Source organism: Littorina saxatilis, linkage group LG14, assembly GCF_037325665.1.
Source record: "Littorina saxatilis isolate snail1 linkage group LG14, US_GU_Lsax_2.0, whole genome shotgun sequence".
Lineage (NCBI taxonomy): Eukaryota > Metazoa > Mollusca > Gastropoda > Littorinimorpha > Littorinidae > Littorina > Littorina saxatilis.
In genome coordinates, this window is record NC_090258.1 from 961,182 (window position 1) to 984,936 (window position 23,755).

Here is a 23,755-nt window from a genome sequence, read left to right on the forward strand (position 1 = left end):
CTCGCGCGGTGTGTGTGTTCATTTTGTGCACATGTGTTATTGTTACTGTTTGTGTATGTGAACTCGTGTGTGTGTGTGTGTGTGTGTGTGTGTGTGTGTGTGTGTGTGTGTGTGTGTGTGTGTGTGTGTGTGTGTGTGTGTGTGTAAGAAAGAGAGACTGAGAGAGAGAGAGTGTGTGTGTATGTGTTTGTGTGTGTGTGTGTGTGTGTGTGTCTGTGTGTGTGTGTGTGAGTTTGTGTGTATGTTTGTGTGTGTATGTGTGTTTGTTTGTAAAGGTGTGTGTGTCCGTCTGTCTATGTGTGTATGAGTGTGTGTTTTGTATGTATGACGGAGTGATTGAGTTTGTGTTACTGTTTGTCGATTTCTGACGGGAGCCTTGAAGGCTTCGCCTCTTGTTATTATTGTCGTCTTGATAGCGGCGAGACACAATCTGGCATTTGCTCTGACGAATCAGACAGTTGGAATGCTACGAAATGGAGCTGTGGAGATGGACATCGCCAGGTTTTTAAGAGCCTGCAAGAGCATTGTCTCGAGGTCATAACGGCTTACTAATTCGTAAATCGTGAACATCAAGCTACGGGAACAGTCACACAAACTCAATAATTTTAATTATTTATAGCGCTTCGGATTATTTTTTTATCATGCACACATGCAAACACACACGTAGTCACAGACAGATAGATGCATAAACTCACGCACTTGCACACCAAAACACCATGTCAAAGACATATTTAAAAAACAACACATAACAGCAGATCTTATATAAAGGAAAAAAGGTTTCAATCGCTGAGCTTTGTGCATTTAACCTTGATTGTGTAAAGTGTGTGTCCTAATCACTTAGCCACCTTGATATGAGTTTTGCAGACGTCATCGTCTTAAAATAGAACAGCGCTGTGGAGTGAGATTTTACTTTTTATTTCTTCAAAGTCATGAGGCTATATCTTTTGAGCCCATAAAAGAATGCTTCTGAAACCTGGCACACATGTAATGACACCATGGTTTGCAAAGTATGCAAAGTTGTGTGCATGTCACATTTGTTACCAGGACGTTACGAACGTTTGCAAATTGTTAACGAAAAACCGTTACAACGTCCATTCTGGGGTTCTGTTTGCTCTAAGCACTAGCGCGAATCCAGATGAGGGTCTTTGTCATCGTTCTGTGAAATGTAGAGAGGCTGCTATTTGTAGTTTTAGATTTATTGCATATCAACTGCAGCTACCCAGCAAAAACACCATTAAAACCCTGGATTTGTTGCCGTTTTTCAGGATTGTGGTCGCTCTTTTTTACACGCTGGATCAGCCTGACTGCGCGGCGGATTTGAACAAAATTTGTATGACTTGTCAGGTAAGACACCAAATACACTTTTTGATGTAAAATATGCAAAATATCATTCAGTTGAAGTCACTGTTTTGACGGTTGAAAGTGAATCATGCCGTAAAAAAACGCCATTTTTGAGGGTAGGCGTGGTCACGGACCCGTGACGTCATACCCAGACATTGCTCAGATTCCAGAAATTTTTGAGCAGAAGAAAGTATATTTCTGACCGAAAAAAAAGCTGTTTAAAACACACACACACACACACACACACACACACACACACACACACACACACACCATGAAGAACAATAACAAGCTAAATGCTTACGGACACAAACGCACTTGCCATCCCAACCCACACACACTGTCACACAAACAATGCCTAGTTTGAAGCATGGTTAATTGGTAATTTGGTATTCACACAGGATTTGTGCGCTTATCACATTACAAGCACTATCTTTCCAAGTGCCTGGCTCCTGGCGTGCTTGTACTTCTAGAACGACGCAGGGTGAGGCAAATTGGACCGGTACGTTCCAGAAGCTCTCGCTGCTCGAGGGACCTCCCAGGGTTTCGCCGTTGGACCATCTATAGATATAGTCCATACCTTCCAACCGTGCCCCCAGGTAAAGACGGTCACCCGACAAGGCTGAGGAAGAGACCCAGAAAGGGGAACTTTGAAAAACCCAATTTGGCTACTGCCCTTTGACGCGAACACCCGCTTACTTGACAGATACCATCTTACATTTGCTGAGACGCATAAGGCAGCTGGAATTTTCTTTATTTCTGGTCAAAAAAGGGGAAATCAGAGGTTACAAAATAAAACAGCTCTAAGTTAGCATGATCGCAAAGTAAAGTGCGAAGTGCTCTAGCCACTGAACTATCTACCTGTTTACTGCTCTACCCACTGAAATACCTACCTGTTTACAGCTCTACCCACTGAAATACCTACCTGTTTACTGCTCTACCCACTGAAATACCTACCTGTTTACTGCTCTTGCCGCTGAACTACCAACCTGTTCGCTGCCCTAACTACTGAACTACATACCTGTTCACTGCTCTAACCACTGAACTACTTACCTGTTCGTTGCCCTAACTACTTAACTACATACCTGTTCACTGCTCTAGCCACTGATCTACCTGCATATGTTCTCTGCTCTCGCCACTGGGGAACTACCTACCTGTTTTCTGCTCTAGCGACTGAACAACCTACCTGTTCTCTGCTCTAGCCACTGAACTACTTCCCTGTTCGTTGCCCTAACTACTTAACTACATACCTGTTCACTGCTCTAGCCACTGATCTACCTACATGTTCTCTGCTCTAGCCACTGGGGAACTACCTACCTGTTGTCTGCTCTAGCGACTGAACTACCTACCTGTTCTCTGCTCTAGCCACTGAACTACCTACCGTTGTGCAATTTCAGGAGTTCCACAATCCAAACATTTTTGCGGGGGTTGTCCAAGATGGCCAAACGTCCGTGATTGTCCTCGCAGAATGCCTTGCTGTCGTTGTAAGTTCCCGCCTGTGGCGAGAGGTCGAGAAAGAAGCACATGTTGTCCGGACGACTCAGGTAGTAACACTTCTCGATTGGACATGTGTCTGCACAATAGAACAGATATTTTCGAAAGACCTTTCCACGCGTTTTCATGCACATGTAGATGACAATCATTTTTGAGTTGGCTGTCAGACCGTACAACAAAACTTTCTTTTGGGAGGCAAAAGTCTCTTGGGCTAACCACACACACACACACACACACACACACACACACACACACACACACACACACACACACATACACACAGGGGCGGACGAGGGGGGTGCACAGGGTGCAGGTGCACACCCCCCCCCCCCCCCCTCCAGCAAAAACAAGAAGGGCAAAGCCCATACGACTCACATGCTTGACCTTGACAGCAATGACATCATACACTAAGAACTGCTTTACACATTTTTCCTACCAAAATACATGTGACCTTGACCCAAGGTCAAGGTCATCCAAGGTCATGCAACACAAAGCTGTTAATTCAAGACATAGGAAGTACAATGGTGCTTATTGGCTCTTTCTACCATGAGATATGGTCACTTTTAGTGGTTCACTACCTTATTTTGGTCACATTTCATAAGGGTCAAAGTGACCTTGACCATGATCATATGTGACCAAATGTGTCTCATGATGAAAGCATAACATGTGCCCCATATAATTTTTAAGTTTGAAACAGTTATCTTCCATAGTTCAGAGTCAAGGTCACTTCAAAATATGTATACAATCCAACTTTGAAGAGCTCCTGTGACCTTGACCTTGAAGCAAGGTAAACCAAACTGGTATCAAAAAATGGGGCTTACTTTGCCCTATATATCATATATAGGTGAGGTATTGAATCTCAAAAACTTCAGAGAAAATGTGAAAAATGTGAAAAATAGCTGTTTTTTAGGCAACATTTATGGCCCCTGCGACCTTGACCTTGAAGCAAGGTCAAGATGCTATGTATGTTTTTTGGGGCCTTGTCATCATACACCATCTTGCCAAATTTGGTACTGATAGACTGAATAGTGTCCAAGAAATATCCAACGTTAAAGTTTTCCGGACGTCCGGACGGACGGACGGACGGACGGACGACTCGGGTGAGTACATAGACTCACTTTTGCTTCGCATGTGAGTCAAAAAACCAGTCTGACCCAGCATATTTTAAATGGAAATTGTGAATTTGGAAAGCTGATTCTATGACCATTTCTAAGTTCAAATGGCACCAGATGGCACCATTTTGCTTCTTTGGGCCAAACAAATTTCCGGGGGGGGGGGGCATGCCCCCGGACCCCCTAGCAATTTCGGGCGCTTCGCGCCAATCACATTCACTTTCGATTCAAAGTGCACCCCCCCCCCCCCTTACAAAGCAACTGATCCGCCCCTGACACACACACACACACACACACACACACACACACACACACACACACACACACACACTCATACACGGTTTGAAGATTAGGCTGTAAACCTTTAATGTTTTCATTTTCAGCGCACTTACCCCACTCATTCAATGTTTCACTCCCTTACTCACTCTGTGGCTCACTCCCTCAGTCATTGTCGCCATTACTCACTCTGTGGCTCACTCCCTCAGTCATTGTCGCCATTACTCACTCTGTGGCTCACTCCCTCAGTCATTGTCGCCATTACTCACTCTGTGGCTCACTCCCTCAGTCATTGTCGCCATTACTCACTCTGTGGCTCACTCCCTCAGTCATTGTCGCCATTACTCACTCTGTGGCTCACTCCCTCAGTCATTGTCGCCATTACTCACTCTGTGGCTCACTCCCTCAGTCATTGTCGCCATTACTCACTCTGTGGCTCACTCCCTCAGTCATTGTCGCCATTACTCACTCTGTGGCTCACTCCCTAAGTCATTGTCGCCATTACTCACTCTGTGGCTCACTCCCTCAGTCATTGTCGCCATTACTCACTCTGTGGCTCACTCCCTCAGTCATTGTCGCCATTACTCACTCTGTGGCTCACTCCCTCAGTCATTGTCGCCATTACTCACTCTGTGGCTCACTCCCTAAGTCATTGTCGCCATTACTCACTCTGTGGCTCACTCCCTCAGTCATTGTCGCCATTACTCACTCTGTGGCTCACTCCCTCAGTCATTGTCGCCATTACTCACTCTGTGGCTCACTCCCTCAGTCATTGTCGCCATTACTCACACAATCTCTTGCTTATTTACGCACCAGGACAGTTAGCAAACAAACATCATGTGAAATTCGGACTCTATGATAACCGGGCACAAAGAACAGTGTCTATTTTATTCCATGTAGATCTCAAATCCACAGGCACACATCCTCTCTGCACAGTTCAAAGGTGCTACACATGAAACTATTCTTGGAATTCGAGCACTTTTCAACACCTGTATATTGGATTGGATTGGATAAGATTTACAGTCCAGTCACACACGTGTAAATGTTGTGCCCAGTTTTTGTTTCTGTCTCTGTTATTATTTTAGTTAGCAGGTCTAGTTGAGCACGTATTGTGTATCATGTACCCTCTACTAGTCATTGTGCATTTCTGCCGTGTGCTGACAAAACCGAGTAAGTCCATTTTTTTCAAAAATGATATTTTTTGTTCATCAAAGCTTAGAAATTAAGGCGCACCTTATGTGTAAATTGTGACTTTGTGAAATAAATAGATAAGGAGATATACAAAAGTAAGTCCACACCTTAAAAACTGTTTAAAGTACATCTGCCATGTGCTGACAAAACCGAGTAAGTCCATTTTTTCCCAAAAATGATATCTTTTTGTTCATCAAAACTAAGAAATCAAGAAGCAGCCTGTGTGTAAATTTTGACTTTGTAAAATAAATAGATAAGGAGATATAGAAAAGTAAGTCCACAACTTCAAACATTTCTCAAAAAAAATTACATGTCAATTTGCTGGTAAAGCCAAGTAAGTCCATCCACCAATCACAAGAACCTTTATGACGCTATAACCAATCAGAATGCAATGTTTTTGCCAGTATGACGTCAAAGTCAATACGAATATGACACGTGACGACTTAACTCCACAAGATTGAGCAATCTTGGGATCACACGCAAACATACACCTCACTCACTAACGCACACCCAAGAAAGTTTACAAGTGGAGACAGACATCACTGTGTATAAAAAGACTAAAGGAACCACATGTAACTTGCAAGCTTTATATAATAAACACAAATTTATGCACGAAACATCCACACATTTAACGTGTACACTCTACAAATACTACGAAAATTGACAACACATGAATTCACATGAAATTATCCTGGAACTCCAGTCCTAAGCACCCCCCCTATGGTTAAATAGCCTGTTAGTATACGGCGCTCAATAAGGTCGCATCACCAAATTACACGAACACAGACACATGATTTAACCACGACAGAGTACTTAGCTTTTCGGGATACACAACGCCCACCAAGGCCTCACATGTCCTTCCCTCCTCAGAAGGCCGCAGCTTCCTGATTCCGACCCCCTAGAAGAGTCCCCGACTGCCTAAGCACGTCGAACCCAGCTCCAGTCCTTCGGAGCTGTTCCCCAGATTCCTAGGCATGTAGAGTTGACCAGACTCCTTCCTCATGCTGTCTTCTGGTGGTCCTGCGTACACTCTGGGGGGAATCTACTGGTCGGAGTAACCCACGCCGCTCTTCTTGCGTTGCTGTGAGCCGTAGTCGCCTCCTGACAGCGTCCCATATGTCCAGATCACAACGCCTTCACGTGAACACACGTCCCTCCTCCGTTCTCTCTCCGGCCAACTGCATGTAAATAAAATCAGCACGTTAATACTGAACAATAACATCCCTAGCTACCTGGCGTGTATCGATGGTTGTGTTGGTGTTCATCGGTGATGCAAACCTTTAGCGCATCATACCGATGGACATCAAGATCGAAACTTTACACCAAGTAACCATGTATGGAAAAGGATAATTATTTAATACATTAGCTATACAACGGGGCTTCACAATATAGATTTATAGTTTGCTTAAACCTATAAACTTATTGTATTTGTCATGACCATATACGCCATGTGATATGTTACAAATAACTGGACAAACGTTCACTAAATGTTAGATTGTGGTATCCAACTTTAACATTACATCACACGACCACAATTGCATGACACAACACCCATATCCCCACATGTATGATACATACCCGCGTAATATTACACACTATAATATGAAGGTATAAAACAACATGCTCAATAACATGAGTATACAAAAGTTGTCGGAAAGTAGACCGCCATCTTGTATAAAATGTAATATTCCGTGTAAACAAATATTTAACAGTTATGTGCAAATAATCACACACATATAATTCCACTGTATGTTCACTGTATATCACTTCCAAACATGCATTAATATACATATAAATCCCGAGGCTCCCTATACGAATAGGTAGTAATGGACCGGTCGATGTAACTCTCATATTTCCCGTGCACATACCCACGGACATAAACACGCTTCAAAATCAAACGTGTCCCACAATATTACAACACTACTGAAACGTAAGCACAAACAAAACAAACATTAGACAACGACATCTACTCAGCCACAGCAATTCGAAACAATAGTCCACCCGCCAAGTCAATGACAACGCTCACCGTAAAAAACCGCCGGGTGATGGAATACTCGTGCCCGCCAGTACGTCTGCAACCGTACCGTTGACTCTCTCGGGTAGCACTGAACCAAAACCGTGCTAGTTCGCTGACGGGGTGCCAAAGTGTATTCGTACACCGCTGACCCGGACTATGTTAATTCTTCTCTTACTAAATAGCCTATAGATACGCTATAATATGATTTATGCATTACACTATATTATCTTACCAGGTGAAATGAAATTTTATTTAATTTGCACTACTGTGCCCAACAAATATTTACAAACTTTCGTTTTCTGCAGCTTGACCTGGTTTGTTCACCGCGCGTTACCGGGTGACTATAGCCCGTTCCACGATTCGGACACAAACTTGCAAATACGCGAAGTTACAGGCGTAAAGCATCTCACATCCCACACGCATACATTCTACAATAGTATTTGGACTCCCATGCTTATGTTGTAAATAACACAATTATTATATACACTCAAACATATAACAATTACATCATTTCGTGTATCTACAAAAAGCCTGTTTAAGCTTCTTTTGCAATCTCTAAAACCTCGGGTTGTGACACACCTCCATCACCAGCTCGAACTAACGGTAACCACCAACAGTGAGCACACTATATGTCAAGAGCAACCCGACTCATGAAGTCAGCGTCCACGTTGTTCACTCCTTCCTTATGCAATCCATGGCCACGTGAGGCAATGGGTACTGTCTCACTCGCACTGGTGTATCCTCGAGGACGGTGATTTCACATTCCTCAAGATTTGTAGTACGAGGAAGATCGGTGAATTGGTTCTCAAACTCAATCGTCAAATCCCTCAGCTCTTGTTGTTTTTGGGCGGGTAACACGTCATTGATGCTAACATCTTTGGGTCCCTCTCCCGCTTCTAATGGCACTAATGGAATGGTGTTCTGTCCTGCTGAGACTTCAGGCACTTCTTCCAGTTCCTCTTCTTCCAGCACCACTCCGACAACCGCTGGGATCTCTCTCCTCCTGACGTATCTCTTCAAGAGGTTGACGTGGAATAATTTCTTTTTACTCCCCACTTGAATCCGGTAGTCGTTCATGCCGCATCGCTCCTTGATGACGTAAGGTCCACGCCAAGCGATTTCCAGCTTGTTCTTTTTCATTGGAAGAAGCAGCAACACCTCATCTCCTTCCTTGAATTGTCTGTCTTCTGCCTTCCTGTCCGCTGCTCTTGCGTATCGCTCTGTCGCCTTCCCGAGGTTTTCTCTGGCAATCCTGCATGTCTCCTCAACTCGATTCCGCAGGTCCACAACATACTCGGCAGTGGTTCTCACTCCTTGGTCTGTCTCTTCCTTGGTCCACAGCTTCCGTAATACCTGCATAGGTCCTCTCACAGTTCGCCCATAGAGTAGTTCAAACGGTGAGAATTTTAACGACTCCTGAGGAACTTCCCTATATGCAAACAAACACGCCGGAATGAACCTGTCCCATTCCTTGGGTTGCTCCTGGCAGAGTCGTTTCAGCATCTGTTTCAGCGTACCATTGAAACGTTCAACTAGACCATTGCATTGCGCGTGGTATGGAGTTGTGTACATTCCATGTACTGACATCAGGTTGTACACCTCCTGCATCATTTCGCTCTTGAACTGGGTACCGTTATCTGACAACACTTTTTCAGGTATGCCCACTCTGGTCCAGTTCTCCCACAACGCTTCCGCCACATGTGGTGTATCGATTTTCTTGAGAGGGGTTGCTTCAGGATACCGGGTGGCATAGTCTACTGTTACCAGTATGAAACGGTGTCCTCGGTCTGACGGCGGATGAATCGGCCCTATGATGTCCACCGCTACCTGCTTGAACGGGACATCGATCAACGGCATTCTTTCCAATGGTACCGGCTTCACTTTCCCTTTTGCCGTAGTTCTCTGGCAAGCGTCACATGATGCCACGTATCGTCTGATGTCGGGGCACATACCAGGCCAATAGAATTCTGTCCATATCCTATTCCTGGTTCTCGTTCCCCCTAGGTGTCCTGCCATGGGTGCATCGTGAGCTAATCTCATCACCTCATTCTGGAACTCACTGGGCACCACTAACTGTCGGTGATCCACTCCATCTGCACCTGAGTATTCTCTGTACAACAAAGCTTTACGTATCACGAATCGAACATTCCCGGTTCCTTGTTGACGCCATGGCTTCTTTTCCACCGCCAACTCGTGCACACGTTTTAGGTGTGGATCCTCTTCTTGTGCTTGAGCCATTTCAGCACAGGTCCTTTGTGCTAAGGGGACTCCATTAATCTTCAATGTTAGATTCCCTCTCTCGTCCTTCCTTGCTTGTCCTCGTGTCTGAACTGCTGCGCACAAAGATGGAATCACATGTTTCTTTCCGTACACCGGAACTCTCACTTCCTTTCCATTTGGCAGGACCATGTAGTTTCCTATCAATACAGGAATTGCCATATTCTGAATAGCGACAGCTTCCACGTTCCCTACAAACACCGAAGATTCTAACTTCACGATGGCTATGGGAGCCTGTACTGTTCCATGCTCTCCAAACACTCCTGACACTTCACTTGTCCTGTTTGTGTACGTAGTCGGGTCGATGAGGTCAGCGCTAACACACAGCATTGGGCTTCCCGTGTCACGTATGGCTACCACTGCCTTCCCGTTCACCCTAACTGTCATGTCGAAAGTTTCTCCCTGAGTACGACGATCACACTTCCCACATAACCCTGAATGGATCTTGTAATTCGCTTCCACCTCCCGCATCAAGAAAACTTCTCTCACTGCAGTCTCCTCCGGTTCTGGACTGATGATAAGGGTTATTCCTGGACAGTTCCTCTTTACATGTCCGAACTTATGACATTTGTGACATTGTATGCCTGCCCCATACATTTCTCCGCCACCCCTCGGCTTCCCCGCTTCCGGGCAATTCCTTATGAGATGATCCCCTCCACATCCGAAACATTTGACAGTACTATCTTTTACCCTTTGTCCCTGGGTAAGTTGCACCTTACTGTCTGTCTTCCCATTGTTTCCTTTATCTTGGTTTTTCCCCCCTTTCTGTGATGAGTCGAAACCAGGACGTGCATCCACAAAACATTGAGCTTGCTCAACTGAATCAGCTACATTGGTGGCTTTGGACTGTCGAATGAACGTAGCGACAGACTGCGGGATGCCAGTAAGCAACTGTTCCAAAAGAACCAGGTCGAAGAGGTCCTTGTAAGTTCGTTGTTTTTCCGCTAGGTCCATCCAACTGTGCAGGTACCGCGTTATCCGGCTCACGTAGGTTGAAAACGTTTCTTCGCTCTTCCTTCTCGCTGCCCTGAACTTCTCTCGGTACGATTCTGCTGTACATCGGAATCCTCTCAATAACTCTTTCTTCACTAACTGGTAATCTCGAGCGTCCTCCTTCGACATATCCCCAATCAAGGTCGTCGCTTTCACGTTGAGTTTGGTACTCACGCGTCTCGCCCATGTTGTCTGGTCCCAGTCTAACTCCTCTGCGAATCTCTCGAATTTGGTAAGATAAGCTTCTATATCCTCCTTGTTCTCGTCGAATGCAGGAAGTGTTACTTTGGTAGATTCTACCATTCCATCCCTCGCCTTCTGATGAGCTCGTTGATTATTTGCTCTTTGTTCCTCTAATCGTTCTGCGTGCCTCTGTGCTTCATCTTGAAGTTTCTTCATCTCATCGATTCTTTCAGACTCCATTCTTTCCATACGTTGAACTTTGGCCTCCTCAAAGTCACGCTGCTTTTGGGCCTCTTCACGTGCTTCTCCCAGTTTCCTTTCCTCCATCTCACGCTGCTTCTGGGCTATACTCTCCATACGTTGAGCTTTTGCATCCTCGAAGTCACGTTGCTTCTGAGCTTCCACCCGTGCTTCTTCCAGCTTCCTTTCCTCCATCGCCAATTTCTTCTTCTCTAAGCTCAACCTCTCCTTGTTGGCCCGTACGTCCTCTATCTCCTTTATCTTAGCGTCGGCGAATGCTCGAAGACTATCTCCCTTCAACTCCATCTGCGTTCCTAAAGTCATGAACTTCTGGTAGTACGTAATGGACTCCCCTTCTTCACGTCCTGGACTATGTAGAAGCTTCTCTCGAGTTGATTTTGCCTTCCTCATGAGTTCAGATGTAACTAATCCGGTTAAACTATCAGTCGGCACGTCCTGTGACCTAAGTCGCCCTGACACCGGAGAATCCACACTATCACCTCCTGTCGCCATTTCAGATGAAAACGCGCTACTTGAAAAATATTTGCATGCACGCGAAAGGAAAACGCATCAAACTGCGTACCGAAGCCCACCGAGAAATCGGACGAAATCCGCGTAAGTTATTGACATTTGGTTATACTTTACCACAATCAATAGCCACATAGCCTTAGCGTAATACCGGAATGAAACTTTACTTTAACCGAATCCGAATATAGAATACATGCGTATTTGCTAGTTCGATCTGCTTCAGTGGCGCCGTCTGACTTTAACGGATGGACTAAAGATGAATCCTTTGTGGCTAAGTAACCCAACACCTCTCAACCGCTGAGAGATGTCCAGTCCCCTCCAACCGCCCACGGGATGTCTAAACAGTCACCACATTTCAAATCAAACGGTCACCACTACCTCACACAAACCAACAAACACCACACACAAACTATGCCAACAACACAAACAAACACAACAACAAACAAATTTGGTTCCAAAAAAAAATAAATAACTAAAGGGTTCCAGAGCTTCGCCTCGAAAGCATATCACTCATGGTTCCCCGGCATCTCCACCATTGACACGTGACGACTTAACTCCACAAGATTGAGCAATCTTGGGATCACACGCAAACATACACCTCACTCACTAACGCACACCCAAGAAAGTTTACAAGTGGAGACAGACATCACTGTGTATAAAAAGACTAAAGGAACCACATGTAACTTGCAAGCTTTATATAATAAACACAAATTTATGCACGAAACATCCACACATTTAACGTGTACACTCTACAAATACTACGAAAATTGACAACACATGAATTCACATGAAATTATCCTGGAACTCCAGTCCTAAGCACCCCCCCTATGGTTAAATAGCCTGTTAGTATACGGCGCTCAATAAGGTCGCATCACCAAATTACACGAACACAGACACATGATTTAACCACGACAGAGTACTTAGCTTTTCGGGATACACAACGCCCACCAAGGCCTCACATGTCCTTCCCTCCTCAGAAGGCCGCAGCTTCCTGATTCCGACCCCCTAGAAGAGTCCCCGACTGCCTAAGCACGTCGAACCCAGCTCCAGTCCTTCGGAGCTGTTCCCCAGATTCCTAGGCATGTAGAGTTGACCAGACTCCTTCCTCATGCTGTCTTCTGGTGGTCCTGCGTACACTCTGGGGGGAATCTACTGGTCGGAGTAACCCACGCCGCTCTTCTTGCGTTGCTGTGAGCCGTAGTCGCCTCCTGACAGCGTCCCATATGTCCAGATCACAACGCCTTCACGTGAACACACGTCCCTCCTCCGTTCTCTCTCCGGCCAACTGCATGTAAATAAAATCAGCACGTTAATACTGAACAATAACATCCCTAGCTACCTGGCGTGTATCGATGGTTGTGTTGGTGTTCATCGGTGATGCAAACCTTTAGCGCATCATACCGATGGACATCAAGATCGAAACTTTACACCAAGTAACCATGTATGGAAAAGGATAATTATTTAATACATTAGCTATACAACGGGGCTTCACAATATAGATTTATAGTTTGCTTAAACCTATAAACTTATTGTATTTGTCATGACCATATACGCCATGTGATATGTTACAAATAACTGGACAAACGTTCACTAATGTTAGATTGTGGTATCCAACTTTAACATTACATCACACGACCACAATTGCATGACACAACACCCATATCCCCACATGTATGATACATACCCGCGTAATATTACACACTATAATATGAAGGTATAAAACAACATGCTCAATAACATGAGTATACAAAAGTTGTCGGAAAGTAGACCGCCATCTTGTATAAAATGTAATATTCCGTGTAAACAAATATTTAACAGTTATGTGCAAATAATCACACACATATAATTCCACTGTATGTTCACTGTATATCACTTCCAAACATGCATTAATATACATATAAATCCCGAGGCTCCCTATACGAATAGGTAGTAATGGACCGGTCGATGTAACTCTCATATTTCCCGTGCACATACCCACGGACATAAACACGCTTCAAAATCAAACGTGTCCCACAATATTACAACACTACTGAAACGTAAACACAAACAAAACAAACATTAGACAACGACATCTACTCAGCCACAGCAATTCGAAACAATAGTCCACCCGCCAAGTCAATGACAACGCTCACCGTAAAAAACCGCCGGGTGATGGAGTACTCGCGCCCGCCAGTACGTCTGCAACCGTACCGTTGACTCTCTCGGGTAGCACTGAACCAAAACCGTGCTAGTTCGCTGACGGGGTGCCAAAGTGTATTCGTACACCGCTGACCCGGACTATGTTAATTCTTCTCTTACTAAATAGCCTATAGATACGCTATAATATAATTTATGCATTACACTATATTATCTTACCAGGTGAAATGAAATGTTATTTAATTTGCACTACTGTGCCCAACAAATATTTACAAACTTTCGTTTTCTGCAGCTTGACCTGGTTTGTTCACCGCGCGTTACCGGGTGACTATAGCCCGTTCCACGATTCGGACACAAACTTGCAAATACGCGAAGTTACAGGCGTAAAGCATCTCACATCCCACACGCATACATTCTACAATAGTATTTGGACTCCCATGCTTATGTTGTAAATAACACAATTATTATATACACTCAAACATATAACAATTACATCATTTCGTGTATCTACAAAAAGCCTGTTTAAGCTTCTTTTGCAATCTCTAAAACCTCGGGTTGTGACAGAATATTCTTGCGGCATTTTACTTGTTAGTAGGGGTGCTAGATTTGGTGCAAGCATGGCTGCTAAAGAAGAAGTGTTGTCAAGATAAATAACAAAACAGTGAAAATAACGTTAACATTACGAATTTGCACAAGATGGAGAGAGAGAGAGAGAGAGAGAGAGAGAGAGAGAGAGAGAGAGAGAGAGAGACTAAACAGGGAGAGAGAGACTAAACAGGGAGAGAGTGAGAGAGGGGAAAGAAATCAGGGTCGAGGGGGGGGGGGGGAGGATGGAGGGAGAGAGAGAAACAAAGGGAAAGAGGAATTAGGGAGGGAGGAAGAGAGTAAGAGGGAGAGAGATAGCGAGAGAGGTAGGGAAGGATAGAAAGAGAGATGGAGGGAGGAAAAGAGAGATATAGGGAGGGATAGAGGGAGAGAGAGAGAGAGACAAGGATCGTCAGGATAATTATATATAGATAGAGAAGAAAAATGGTTAAAATAAAACGTCATAAGGTGACGTCATTATGTCTCGCCTTATCGAAAGAGGTCATTTGTGTGTTCTAAACTTTAAATGACGTCATTTGTGAGTTCTAAACTTAAAATGACGTATTTTCTGTATGGGTCGTCTGACAAGAATTTTAAAACTATCATTATAGGAAAATTGGGAACCCCTTGGACTTACTTGGTTTTGTCAAAACATTCATGCACACTTAAAAAGTTGTTTTTTTAGGTTGTGGACTTACTTGTTCATATCTGCTTATCTAAGCACTCTAAAAAGTAGAAATTAGCACACAAGATGCGCATTGATTTCTTCTTTTTGATGAACAAAAAATATCATTTTGAAAAAAAAATGACTTACCAAAGCGGAAGGTCGTTGGTTCGAATCCCGGCCGCACCTGACGGGTAATTAAGGTGAAGATTTTTCCGATATCCCAGGTCAACTTACGTGCAGGCCCGCTGGTGCCTTATCACCTTTCGTGTGTACACGCAAGCACAAGACCAAGTGCGCACGGAAAAGATCGTGCAGTCCAAAGCAGAGTTCGGTGGGTTATAGAAACACGAAAATACCCAGCATGCTTTCACCGAAAACGGCGTATGGCTGCCTAAATGGTTTTGTAAAAACGGTCATCCACGTACAAATCCACTCGTGCAAAAGCACACGTGTACGTGGGAGTTTCAGCCCACGAACGCAAAAGAAGAAGAAGAAGCAGAACTAAAACGCCTTCACAAAAATTGCGTCCTCGCTGTTAAAACCCGTCAATCGGGACAGTGAATATTTCCGTACCATGTCCACACGGCACCTGAATTGCTTAATATCAATTCAAACGTAACCCATCTATAAATAGATTCAGGAAACATTGACACCTGCAATAAAATCACTTTCGTGCCTGTGCTAGCATTTTAATGTCCAGAAATATTTCTTAATAACAATTTCAAGAAACGATTTTTAAGACATCAAACCCGGGTAAATAGTGTTTGATTTGAATTTCAAATAATGTGATTTAAGGCTGTAACTATAGTAGTAACCGTACCACCCAAACTTACAACAACAAAACATTACCGGAACAAAACAACATGCTGTGTAGCTTAAAAAATTGTACGTGAATAATATGTATTTTAGCAAATCACCGCAATCTGATATGCTCATCATTCTCCAAGGCACTCAAACTAACACTCACGTACACAGTCATACACAAGAACCAGCTTTTACTCTTGACTGGACATAGTCCTTAGATCAAGACTGGTTTTAATCAGAACAAACACACAAACGCCCACATTGTTACAGGTTCGCTTCGAAAGTATCTGTGAGAATCGTACCGAAATGAGCCAGAGCGTTGTTTAGAGATCAAATAAGCAAAGGGAAGTAAGCGCTCTAATGTGCACACGACATGTGTAATAGAGTAAGCGAGAGTTATACGGAACGTTTCTCCTGGCACCTGAGAGAATAACGCATTGAAATGAACAAGCGACTTTCATCCTCAAAAAAAGCATTACTTTTTCTTCCAAATGTTTTGACAAAACCAAGTAAGTCCACTTGCTTAGATCTGTCACATTTTTTAGATCTGATATAATGGAAAAAAGTGACAAAACCAAGTAAGTCCACAAAATGCCCAACAAAACAAAAACCATCCATCAGATCATTATCAAACTCGGGTTGTAAACGTACATTAATGCTATTTATCTTATTATCTCTGTAGGTTGATCAAGATAATCGTCACTTTTGAGAAATGTAATAAAACAGAAAAAGTCGTTTATCTCAGAACTAGCTTCAGTGGACTTACTCGGTTTTGTCAGCACACGGCAGATTTTAGTTAATGGACTGATGATGTCATTTGTATGGAGTCGACGCACGTGCGAGGATATGTATGTGTGGGAGGGGGGGGGGGGGGGCGCGGGAGATGGATGTTATGTAACGTATATATTGTGTGTGATACGTGGAAAATGTGATACTATCTATTTGCATGTGTGATACAGGGACAAAGTGATATCTGTAGGCCTAGGCCTATACTAGTGATTACTGTGTGTGATACATGAAATGTGATATGAATGCTGTTTTTATATGTTATACTCTTACTTTCTGCCTATGTCTTAATCCCAAGCGCAAGACACATTCTTCTATGTGAAAATTGAAGCCAATAAAATTTGAGTTGAGTGAGGTTACCCTCATGGAAATTCGGGCTGCTTTCTCCCCGGGGAAAGCGAGCTGCCATACATACGGCGCTACCCATATTTTTTTTTCCTGCATGCGTGTATTCATGTTTCCTGAGACTTAATGCCGTGTGAGATGGAATTTTTTTTGTTTTGTTTACTTTATTCCAAGTCCCACGGGTATTTGATGGACATTTTTATCTATGCCTATACAATTTTGCCAGGAAAGACCCTTTTGTCAATCGTGGGATCTTTAACGTGCACACCCCAATGTAGTGTACACGAAGGGACCTCGGTTTTTCGTCTCATCCGAAAGACTAGCACTTGAACCCACCACCTAGGTTAGGAAAGGGGGGAGAAAATTGCGGCCTGACCCAGGCCTGAACACGCAACCTCTCGCTTCCGAGCGCAAGTGCGTTACCACTCGGCCACCCAGTCTTCCTATATTTGTTCTGCACAAGTTTTACTAGACCTGTGAATTCAACGCATTAATCAATATACTTTCAGGACACTAAGGGGAGGAAGAGAAAGGTGGACCCACCTGACGCAATGCGGTAGTAGTCAACACCAATTTGCGGACGGAGGAACTTTCTGTCGACGTAGATCCTTTTGAACAGAAGGCAGTGGTTGTTTTGATTGCGGTGAAAGAACGAAGAACACCAGGGCTTTGTCGAGCACAGACCAGCGCAGGTCATCAGGGTGACGTTTTTCTCTAGGTCAGCCCTGCTGACGCTGTCAGGCCAGTAGTTTCTGAAGTAAAGGTCAGGGCCCCAGTTGATTGGAGCTTCTTGGCTGAAGCAAACTTCCACACACAGGCTGGTCACCAACAGTAGGAATCTGTCAACAACGTTACGCGTTTGGTTTATGTATGTTTTGTTCACATTTTGCTATTCCCAGCGAAGCTGGAGGTATCCCACGAACGCATTTTCATACCGATAATACATGATAAAGAAGGATTCTTTGTGCCCGGCCATTGAAGATGGAAGTTCACCAAAAATTGGGACCATACTAACAAAAATACGGTGGGTGCAATAGGCGCCCTCATTTTTTGAGCAAACGCCAACCAAGGCCGCTTTGGACGGGTAGAAATTCTGTAGTTTCCAAGACTTGGTTTGTGTGGTTGTTCAAGACTATGGATAAAGCTCGCGTAAGAAGATTACGTCACGGTCAAAAGTCTTTGACATCAATTAATACATCATGACGTCATGCCTCCCTGCAGTCTTTTTCTCTCGCGCGGTGTGTGTGTGTGTGTGTGTGTGTGTGTGTGTGTGTGTGTGTGTGTGTGTGTGTGTTCATTTTGTGCACATGTGTTAGTGTTAGTGTTAGTGTGTGTGTGTGTGTGTGTATGTGTGTGTGTGTGTGTGTGTGCGCGTGCGTGAGTCTGTACTCGTGTGTGTGTGTGTGTGTGTGTGTGTGTGTGTGTGTGTGTGTGTGTGTAAGAAAGACTGAGAGAGAGAGAAAGAGTGTGTGTGTGTGTGTGAATGTGTATGTGTGCATGAGTTTGTGTGTATGTTTGAGTGTGTATGAGTGTGTATATGTGTTTGTTTGTAAAGGTGTGTGTGTCCGTCTGTCTATGTGCGTATTTGTTTGTTTGTTTGCTTAACGCCCAGCCGACCACGAAGGGCCTTAATTATCAGGGCGGTGCTGCTTTGAGATATAACGTGCGCCACACACAAGGCAGAAGTCGCAGCACAGACTTCATGTCTCACCCAGTCACATTATTCTGACACGGGACCAACCAGTCCTAGCATGCACTAACCCCATAATGCCAGACGCCAGGTGGAGCAGCCACTAGATTGCCAATTTTAAAGTCTTAGGTATGACCCGGCCTGGGTTCTAACCCACGACCTCCCGGTCTCGGGGCGGACGCTTTACCACTAGGCCAACCGTGTATGTGCGTACGAGTGTGTGTTTTGTGTGTATGAGATGTGTGTGAGTCAATGTGTGTGTGTGTGTGTGTGTGTGTGTGTGTGTGTGTGTGGGTGTGTGAGTGCGTACATGCGTGCGTATGTACATGTGTGTGTGTGTGTGTGTGTTTGTGTGGGTGTCTGTTTGAAAAGAGAGAAAGAGAGAGAGAGAAAGAGAGAGAGAGAGAGAGAGAGAGAGAGAGAGAGAGAGAGAGAGAGAGAGAGTGGGTGGGTGTGTTTGTGCGTGTGCGTAAGTGTTTGTGTGTGTGTATGTGTGTTTGTTTGTAAAGGTGTGTATGTCCGTCTGTCTATATGTGCGTATGGAGGTGTGTTTTGTGTGAATGAAGTGTGTGTGAGAGAGTGAGTGAGTGCGTGTGAGTGAGTGTGTATGTGTGTACGTGTGTAACTTGGGGTAAGTGTGTGTGTGTGTGTGTGTGTGTGTGTTCGTTCGTGTGTGTGTGTGTGTGTTTGAGAGAGAGAGAGAGAGAGAGAGAGAGAGAGAGAGAAAGAGAGAGAGAGAAAGAGAGAGAGAGAGAGAGAGAAAGAGAGAGAAAGAGAGAGAGAGAGAGAGAGAGAGAGAGAGAGAGAGAGAGAGAGAGAGAGAGAGAGAGAGGTTTGTCTTTCGCTGGGGTATGCAGTGCCTTGGCGTTGCACATCTACTTAATTACAATTGTTGCCCACACACTCACACACACACACACACACACACACACACACACACACACACACACACACACACCATAAAGAACAATAACAAGCTAAATGCTTACGGACACGTTACGCTTTGACGGATGGCCCTACCTCTACCCAGTCGTCAATATATGTGTGAAATACAATGGGCAGTGAACAGATAGAGCGCGACACGTTTGAAATGTTGAACATGTCAGTTTGAACGGACACTCTCATTCCATGGAACTTTGTCAACACATAATTTTGGTTCATGTTTCGATATTTGAGTGTTCGAATACCATTTCCCCAAATCAATCCCTACTTGAATGGGCATATGATATTGCCTTATCAATGAAACCTCTCTTACTCTGCATCGCGGGAAAAATAAGAATACTTACAGGACAGCCATGACTGAGTTTGTCAAAGAAACAAAGAAAGTTTCCGTTGCGACGATAGCTAACACTGGCTCCTGCAAGGTACCTACACCAGATCCAGACATAACACGTCTTTGTCCATAATGACGTCGTCCCCTATCATGTTGATGACGTCGGATTATTTTATTGTGAAAGCAATGACGGAGGTCTCGGTCAATCTAACCTTCGGCATCTCAAATTTTGAAGCAAAAGTTGTTGTTTCGGCTTGCAATTTCTTTTTTCGATTTGACTGGAGATATAAAACAAGTCGCGTAAGGCGAAAATAAAATATTTAGTCAAGTAGCTGTCGAACTCACAGAATGAAACTGAACGCAACGCAACGCAGCAAGACCGTATACTCGTAGCATCGTCACTCCACCGCCCGTGGCAAAGGCAGTGCCCGTGGAATTGGCAAGAAGAGCGGGATATTCGTTGCGCTGAGAAGGATAGCACGCTTTTCTGTACCTCTCTTCGTTTTAACTTTCTGAGCATGTTTTTAATCCAAACATATCATATCTATATATTTTTGGAATCAGGAACCGACAAGGAATAAGATGAAAGTGTTTTTAAATTGATTTCGAAAAAAAAATTTGATAATAATTTTTATATATTTAATTTTCAGAGCTTGTTTTTAATCCGAATATAACATATTTATATGTTTTTGGAATCAGCAAATGATGGAGAATAAGATAAACGTAAATTTGGATCGTTTTATAAATTTTTATTTTTTTTTACAATTTTCAGATTTTTAATGACCAAAGTCATTAATTAATTTTTAAGCCACCAAGCTGAAATGCAATACCAAAGTCCGGGCTTCGTCGAAGATTACTTGACCAAAATTTCAACCAATTTGGTTGAAAAATGAGGGCGTGACAGTGCCGCCTCAACTTTCACGAAAAGCCGGATATGACGTCATCAAAGACATTTATCAAAAAAATGAAAAAAACGTTCGGGGATTTCATACCCAGGAACTCTCATGCCAAATTTCATAAAGATCGGCCCAGTAGTTTAGTCTGAATCGCTCTACACACACACACACACACACACACGCGCACACACGCACGCACATACACCACGACCCTCGTTTTGATTCCCCCTCGATGTTAAAATATTTAGTCAAAACTTGACTAAATATAAAAACAAAAACATTTCTGTGCCCAATTTTGAAGCTCAATTAGAAGCATAAAACAGCCAAACATTAATTAAAAGTGTAAGAGTGATTACAGTGTTCAGAAATTGTGTTTGATACCAAGTTGAGTTATCCCGCTTCACCACAGAAGAAATACACCTCTTGTCCTGCAAAATCTTGAACAGTGATGCTTTTACTACCCCCACCCCCTACCCACTGGGACAGAAAAGAGTGCATATTCTCCTCCAATTAGAAAAGTAAGATAATCAGATGATCAGAAACTGAAGAAGAGAAGTAGGAAAGCAAAATAGAACATAAAATATAGTGATTTTACTGGTGAATTCAGAAAAAACAACTTTTGTACCCATTTTTAAAGCTCAATTAGAAACATGGAACACAGACACAGATACATTAAAAGTGCTAGAGTGGTTACAGTGTTCAGAAATTGTGTTTGATACCAAGTTGAGTTATCCCTCTTCACCACAGTTAAAAGAAATACACCTCTTGTCGAGGAAAATCTTGAACTGGCATGCTTTTACTACCCCCACCCCCTACCCATTTTGACAGAAAAGAGTGCATATCCTCTTCCAATTAGAAAAACAAGTCAAAGTAACTGGATTTTTTTTAAATACATTTTTTCTGTCAGTCCAAGGATTGCTTAGTCCATTAAAAACAAACAGACTAGGATTAAACGCACTCATTTTAAGATAACATTAACATGATATATCAGACATAGACTTATTCATGCAATTACTACTGAAGAAACTGTTTACATTTTACTGTGATTTTGTAAACAAATTACCAATTAATTGATCAAAATTCAAGAAGACTTACAAAATTCAAGAAGACTTACAAAGGAACAAAATAAAGTATGAAACATAGTTACTGTCCTGGTAATATGAGAAAAAAAACTCTTTTGTATCAGTGTTGAAAGTAATTTTCAAGCATGAAACACAAATAAACATATGATATAAAGTGTTAAAGTGGTCAGGATGCGCTGAAACTTAGGTAAATTCAATGGAAAAAAGATACACACCGTCATGCGCAAAATCTTGAAATGTAATGATTTTACTAACCCTACCCCCTACCCATTATGAGAGAAAATAGTGCATTTGCTCTACCTATGAGACAAGTAAGTAAAAGCGACATGTCACTTTTCAAATATTATTTTGATGTAAGTTCTGGCTTGTTGAGAGAACAAAATGAAAATAAAAGGGGCATTTTGCTGATTCAGTAGATAATAAATACAACTTGAATATGGTGTCGCTCTTACGTAACGTAACTATTCATTCATTTAATAAAATTCTACTGTGCAAATGTTAATAAATGAAATCGTGTTTGTCCACACATGAAAAAGACTGATAGTGATAGAGGATCAAAATAGAGTGTCACGGTCCGTGACAGAGAAAGGGCTGCGTAGTGTAAAATTTGTCACGGGATTTACCTGTTACCTGTATTTTTGCTGAGTGTGTGAGCGAAGGTGACGGGCGTGTGGAGTTTCCCGTGTCATTCTTTTTCACGTGTATTACGATTTTTCGTGTGGGGTGTGAAGGGTTGAGTTGTTGTTGTGTAGTCTGTTCAGGGCAGACCCCACCAGTCTTTGTATTGCAGGTTCATAGTAGTTGTTATTGACCGTATGCTATGTTTTGTTCTGTTTTTGTTACGTCGTTTGTTCCGTTAACTTCAGGTAGCGACAGGATTAGAAGAAAACACGCTCATGTTGTTTGTTGTTTGACCACGTGTATGGTTTCTTTGCTAAGTTAACCTGAAATGTTAAAGCATAGGTCGGCGTTGATTGTTTTGCTTATTGTCTGCTTTGTAGACGTATGGCTCGCCATTTTTGCCGGAGCTAAATTGTGAAACGTGTTTTGATTCAATGTGGAACGGGGCTTTTTCCCGCATTGATATTATAATGTTGATATGGCAGTGTATGGAGGTAGGGCTATTTCGTATAAACCATGTGCGAACCTGACAAAAGCCGAGTTCTTTTTCAGGCTTTTGTGTGTTTACCTCGACACTGTACTGTCCTGTCGAGGGGGTCTCGCCAACACCATGGCTCGTCGTACGAGGGCTGGAGCTTGGCTGGCAGTGGTGCCAGTCTCCTGCTACGGGGATGCAGCGTTTTGCGGATGGCACGTCGCCGTCGCATCATCGACGGATGTGTTTTTTCGTGTAAGGTTCTAACGAATTCGAGTTCATAATTAATTATTCTTGCATTGACAGTCTGGTTTGATATCGAACTGAACTTATCTCAAATAGGCTGGTTAGTTACAAAGTCCGAATGTCCTGATGGAAAGTCTGGATTCACATGATGACCGTAGCAGTGACGAACTTGATTTTTTGTTTGTTTGTTTGTTTGCTTAACGCCCAGCCGACCACGAAGGGCCATATCAGGGCGGTAACGAACTTGATGAAGATCACTTGATGATGATGATAATTAGTAGACGAGCTCCTTTTGCTCCTCGCTGGTGGAACACACTGGTGGCGTAGCTTGATTAGTTCACCCTTATTCCAGCGGATCCTAGACGCTCGAACCCCTGGATCAAAGTATTACAACGGTATCCTAGGATCAAGGTTAATTTTGACTTCCAGGGCCGGACTACCGGGGGGGTTAAGGGGGTTGCGCAACCCCCCCCCCCCCCCCCCCCCTAGCCTAAACA

At 43.4% G+C, this 23,755-nt stretch overlaps 1 protein-coding gene and 1 long non-coding RNA gene across 2 annotated transcripts; both read right to left on the minus strand.

Moving 5' to 3' along the window:
* Positions 1 to 600: 600 nt before the first annotated feature.
* Positions 601 to 20,070, minus strand: LOC138946840 (uncharacterized). The gene is made up of 4 exons (XM_070318247.1): positions 19,952 to 20,070; positions 17,519 to 17,814; positions 2,723 to 2,914; positions 601 to 1,963 (listed from the first exon to the last, which is right to left on the minus strand). Exons 1-4 carry the CDS (start codon positions 20,050 to 20,052, stop codon positions 1,716 to 1,718), a joined length of 837 nt encoding a protein of 278 aa, XP_070174348.1. The 5' UTR covers positions 20,053 to 20,070; the 3' UTR covers positions 601 to 1,715.
* Positions 12,333 to 14,280, minus strand: LOC138946839 (uncharacterized). The gene is made up of 2 exons (XR_011449431.1): positions 13,785 to 14,280; positions 12,333 to 12,937 (listed from the first exon to the last, which is right to left on the minus strand). It is a non-coding gene; the product is annotated as an uncharacterized lncRNA (long non-coding RNA).
* Positions 20,071 to 23,755: the final 3,685 nt, after the last annotated feature.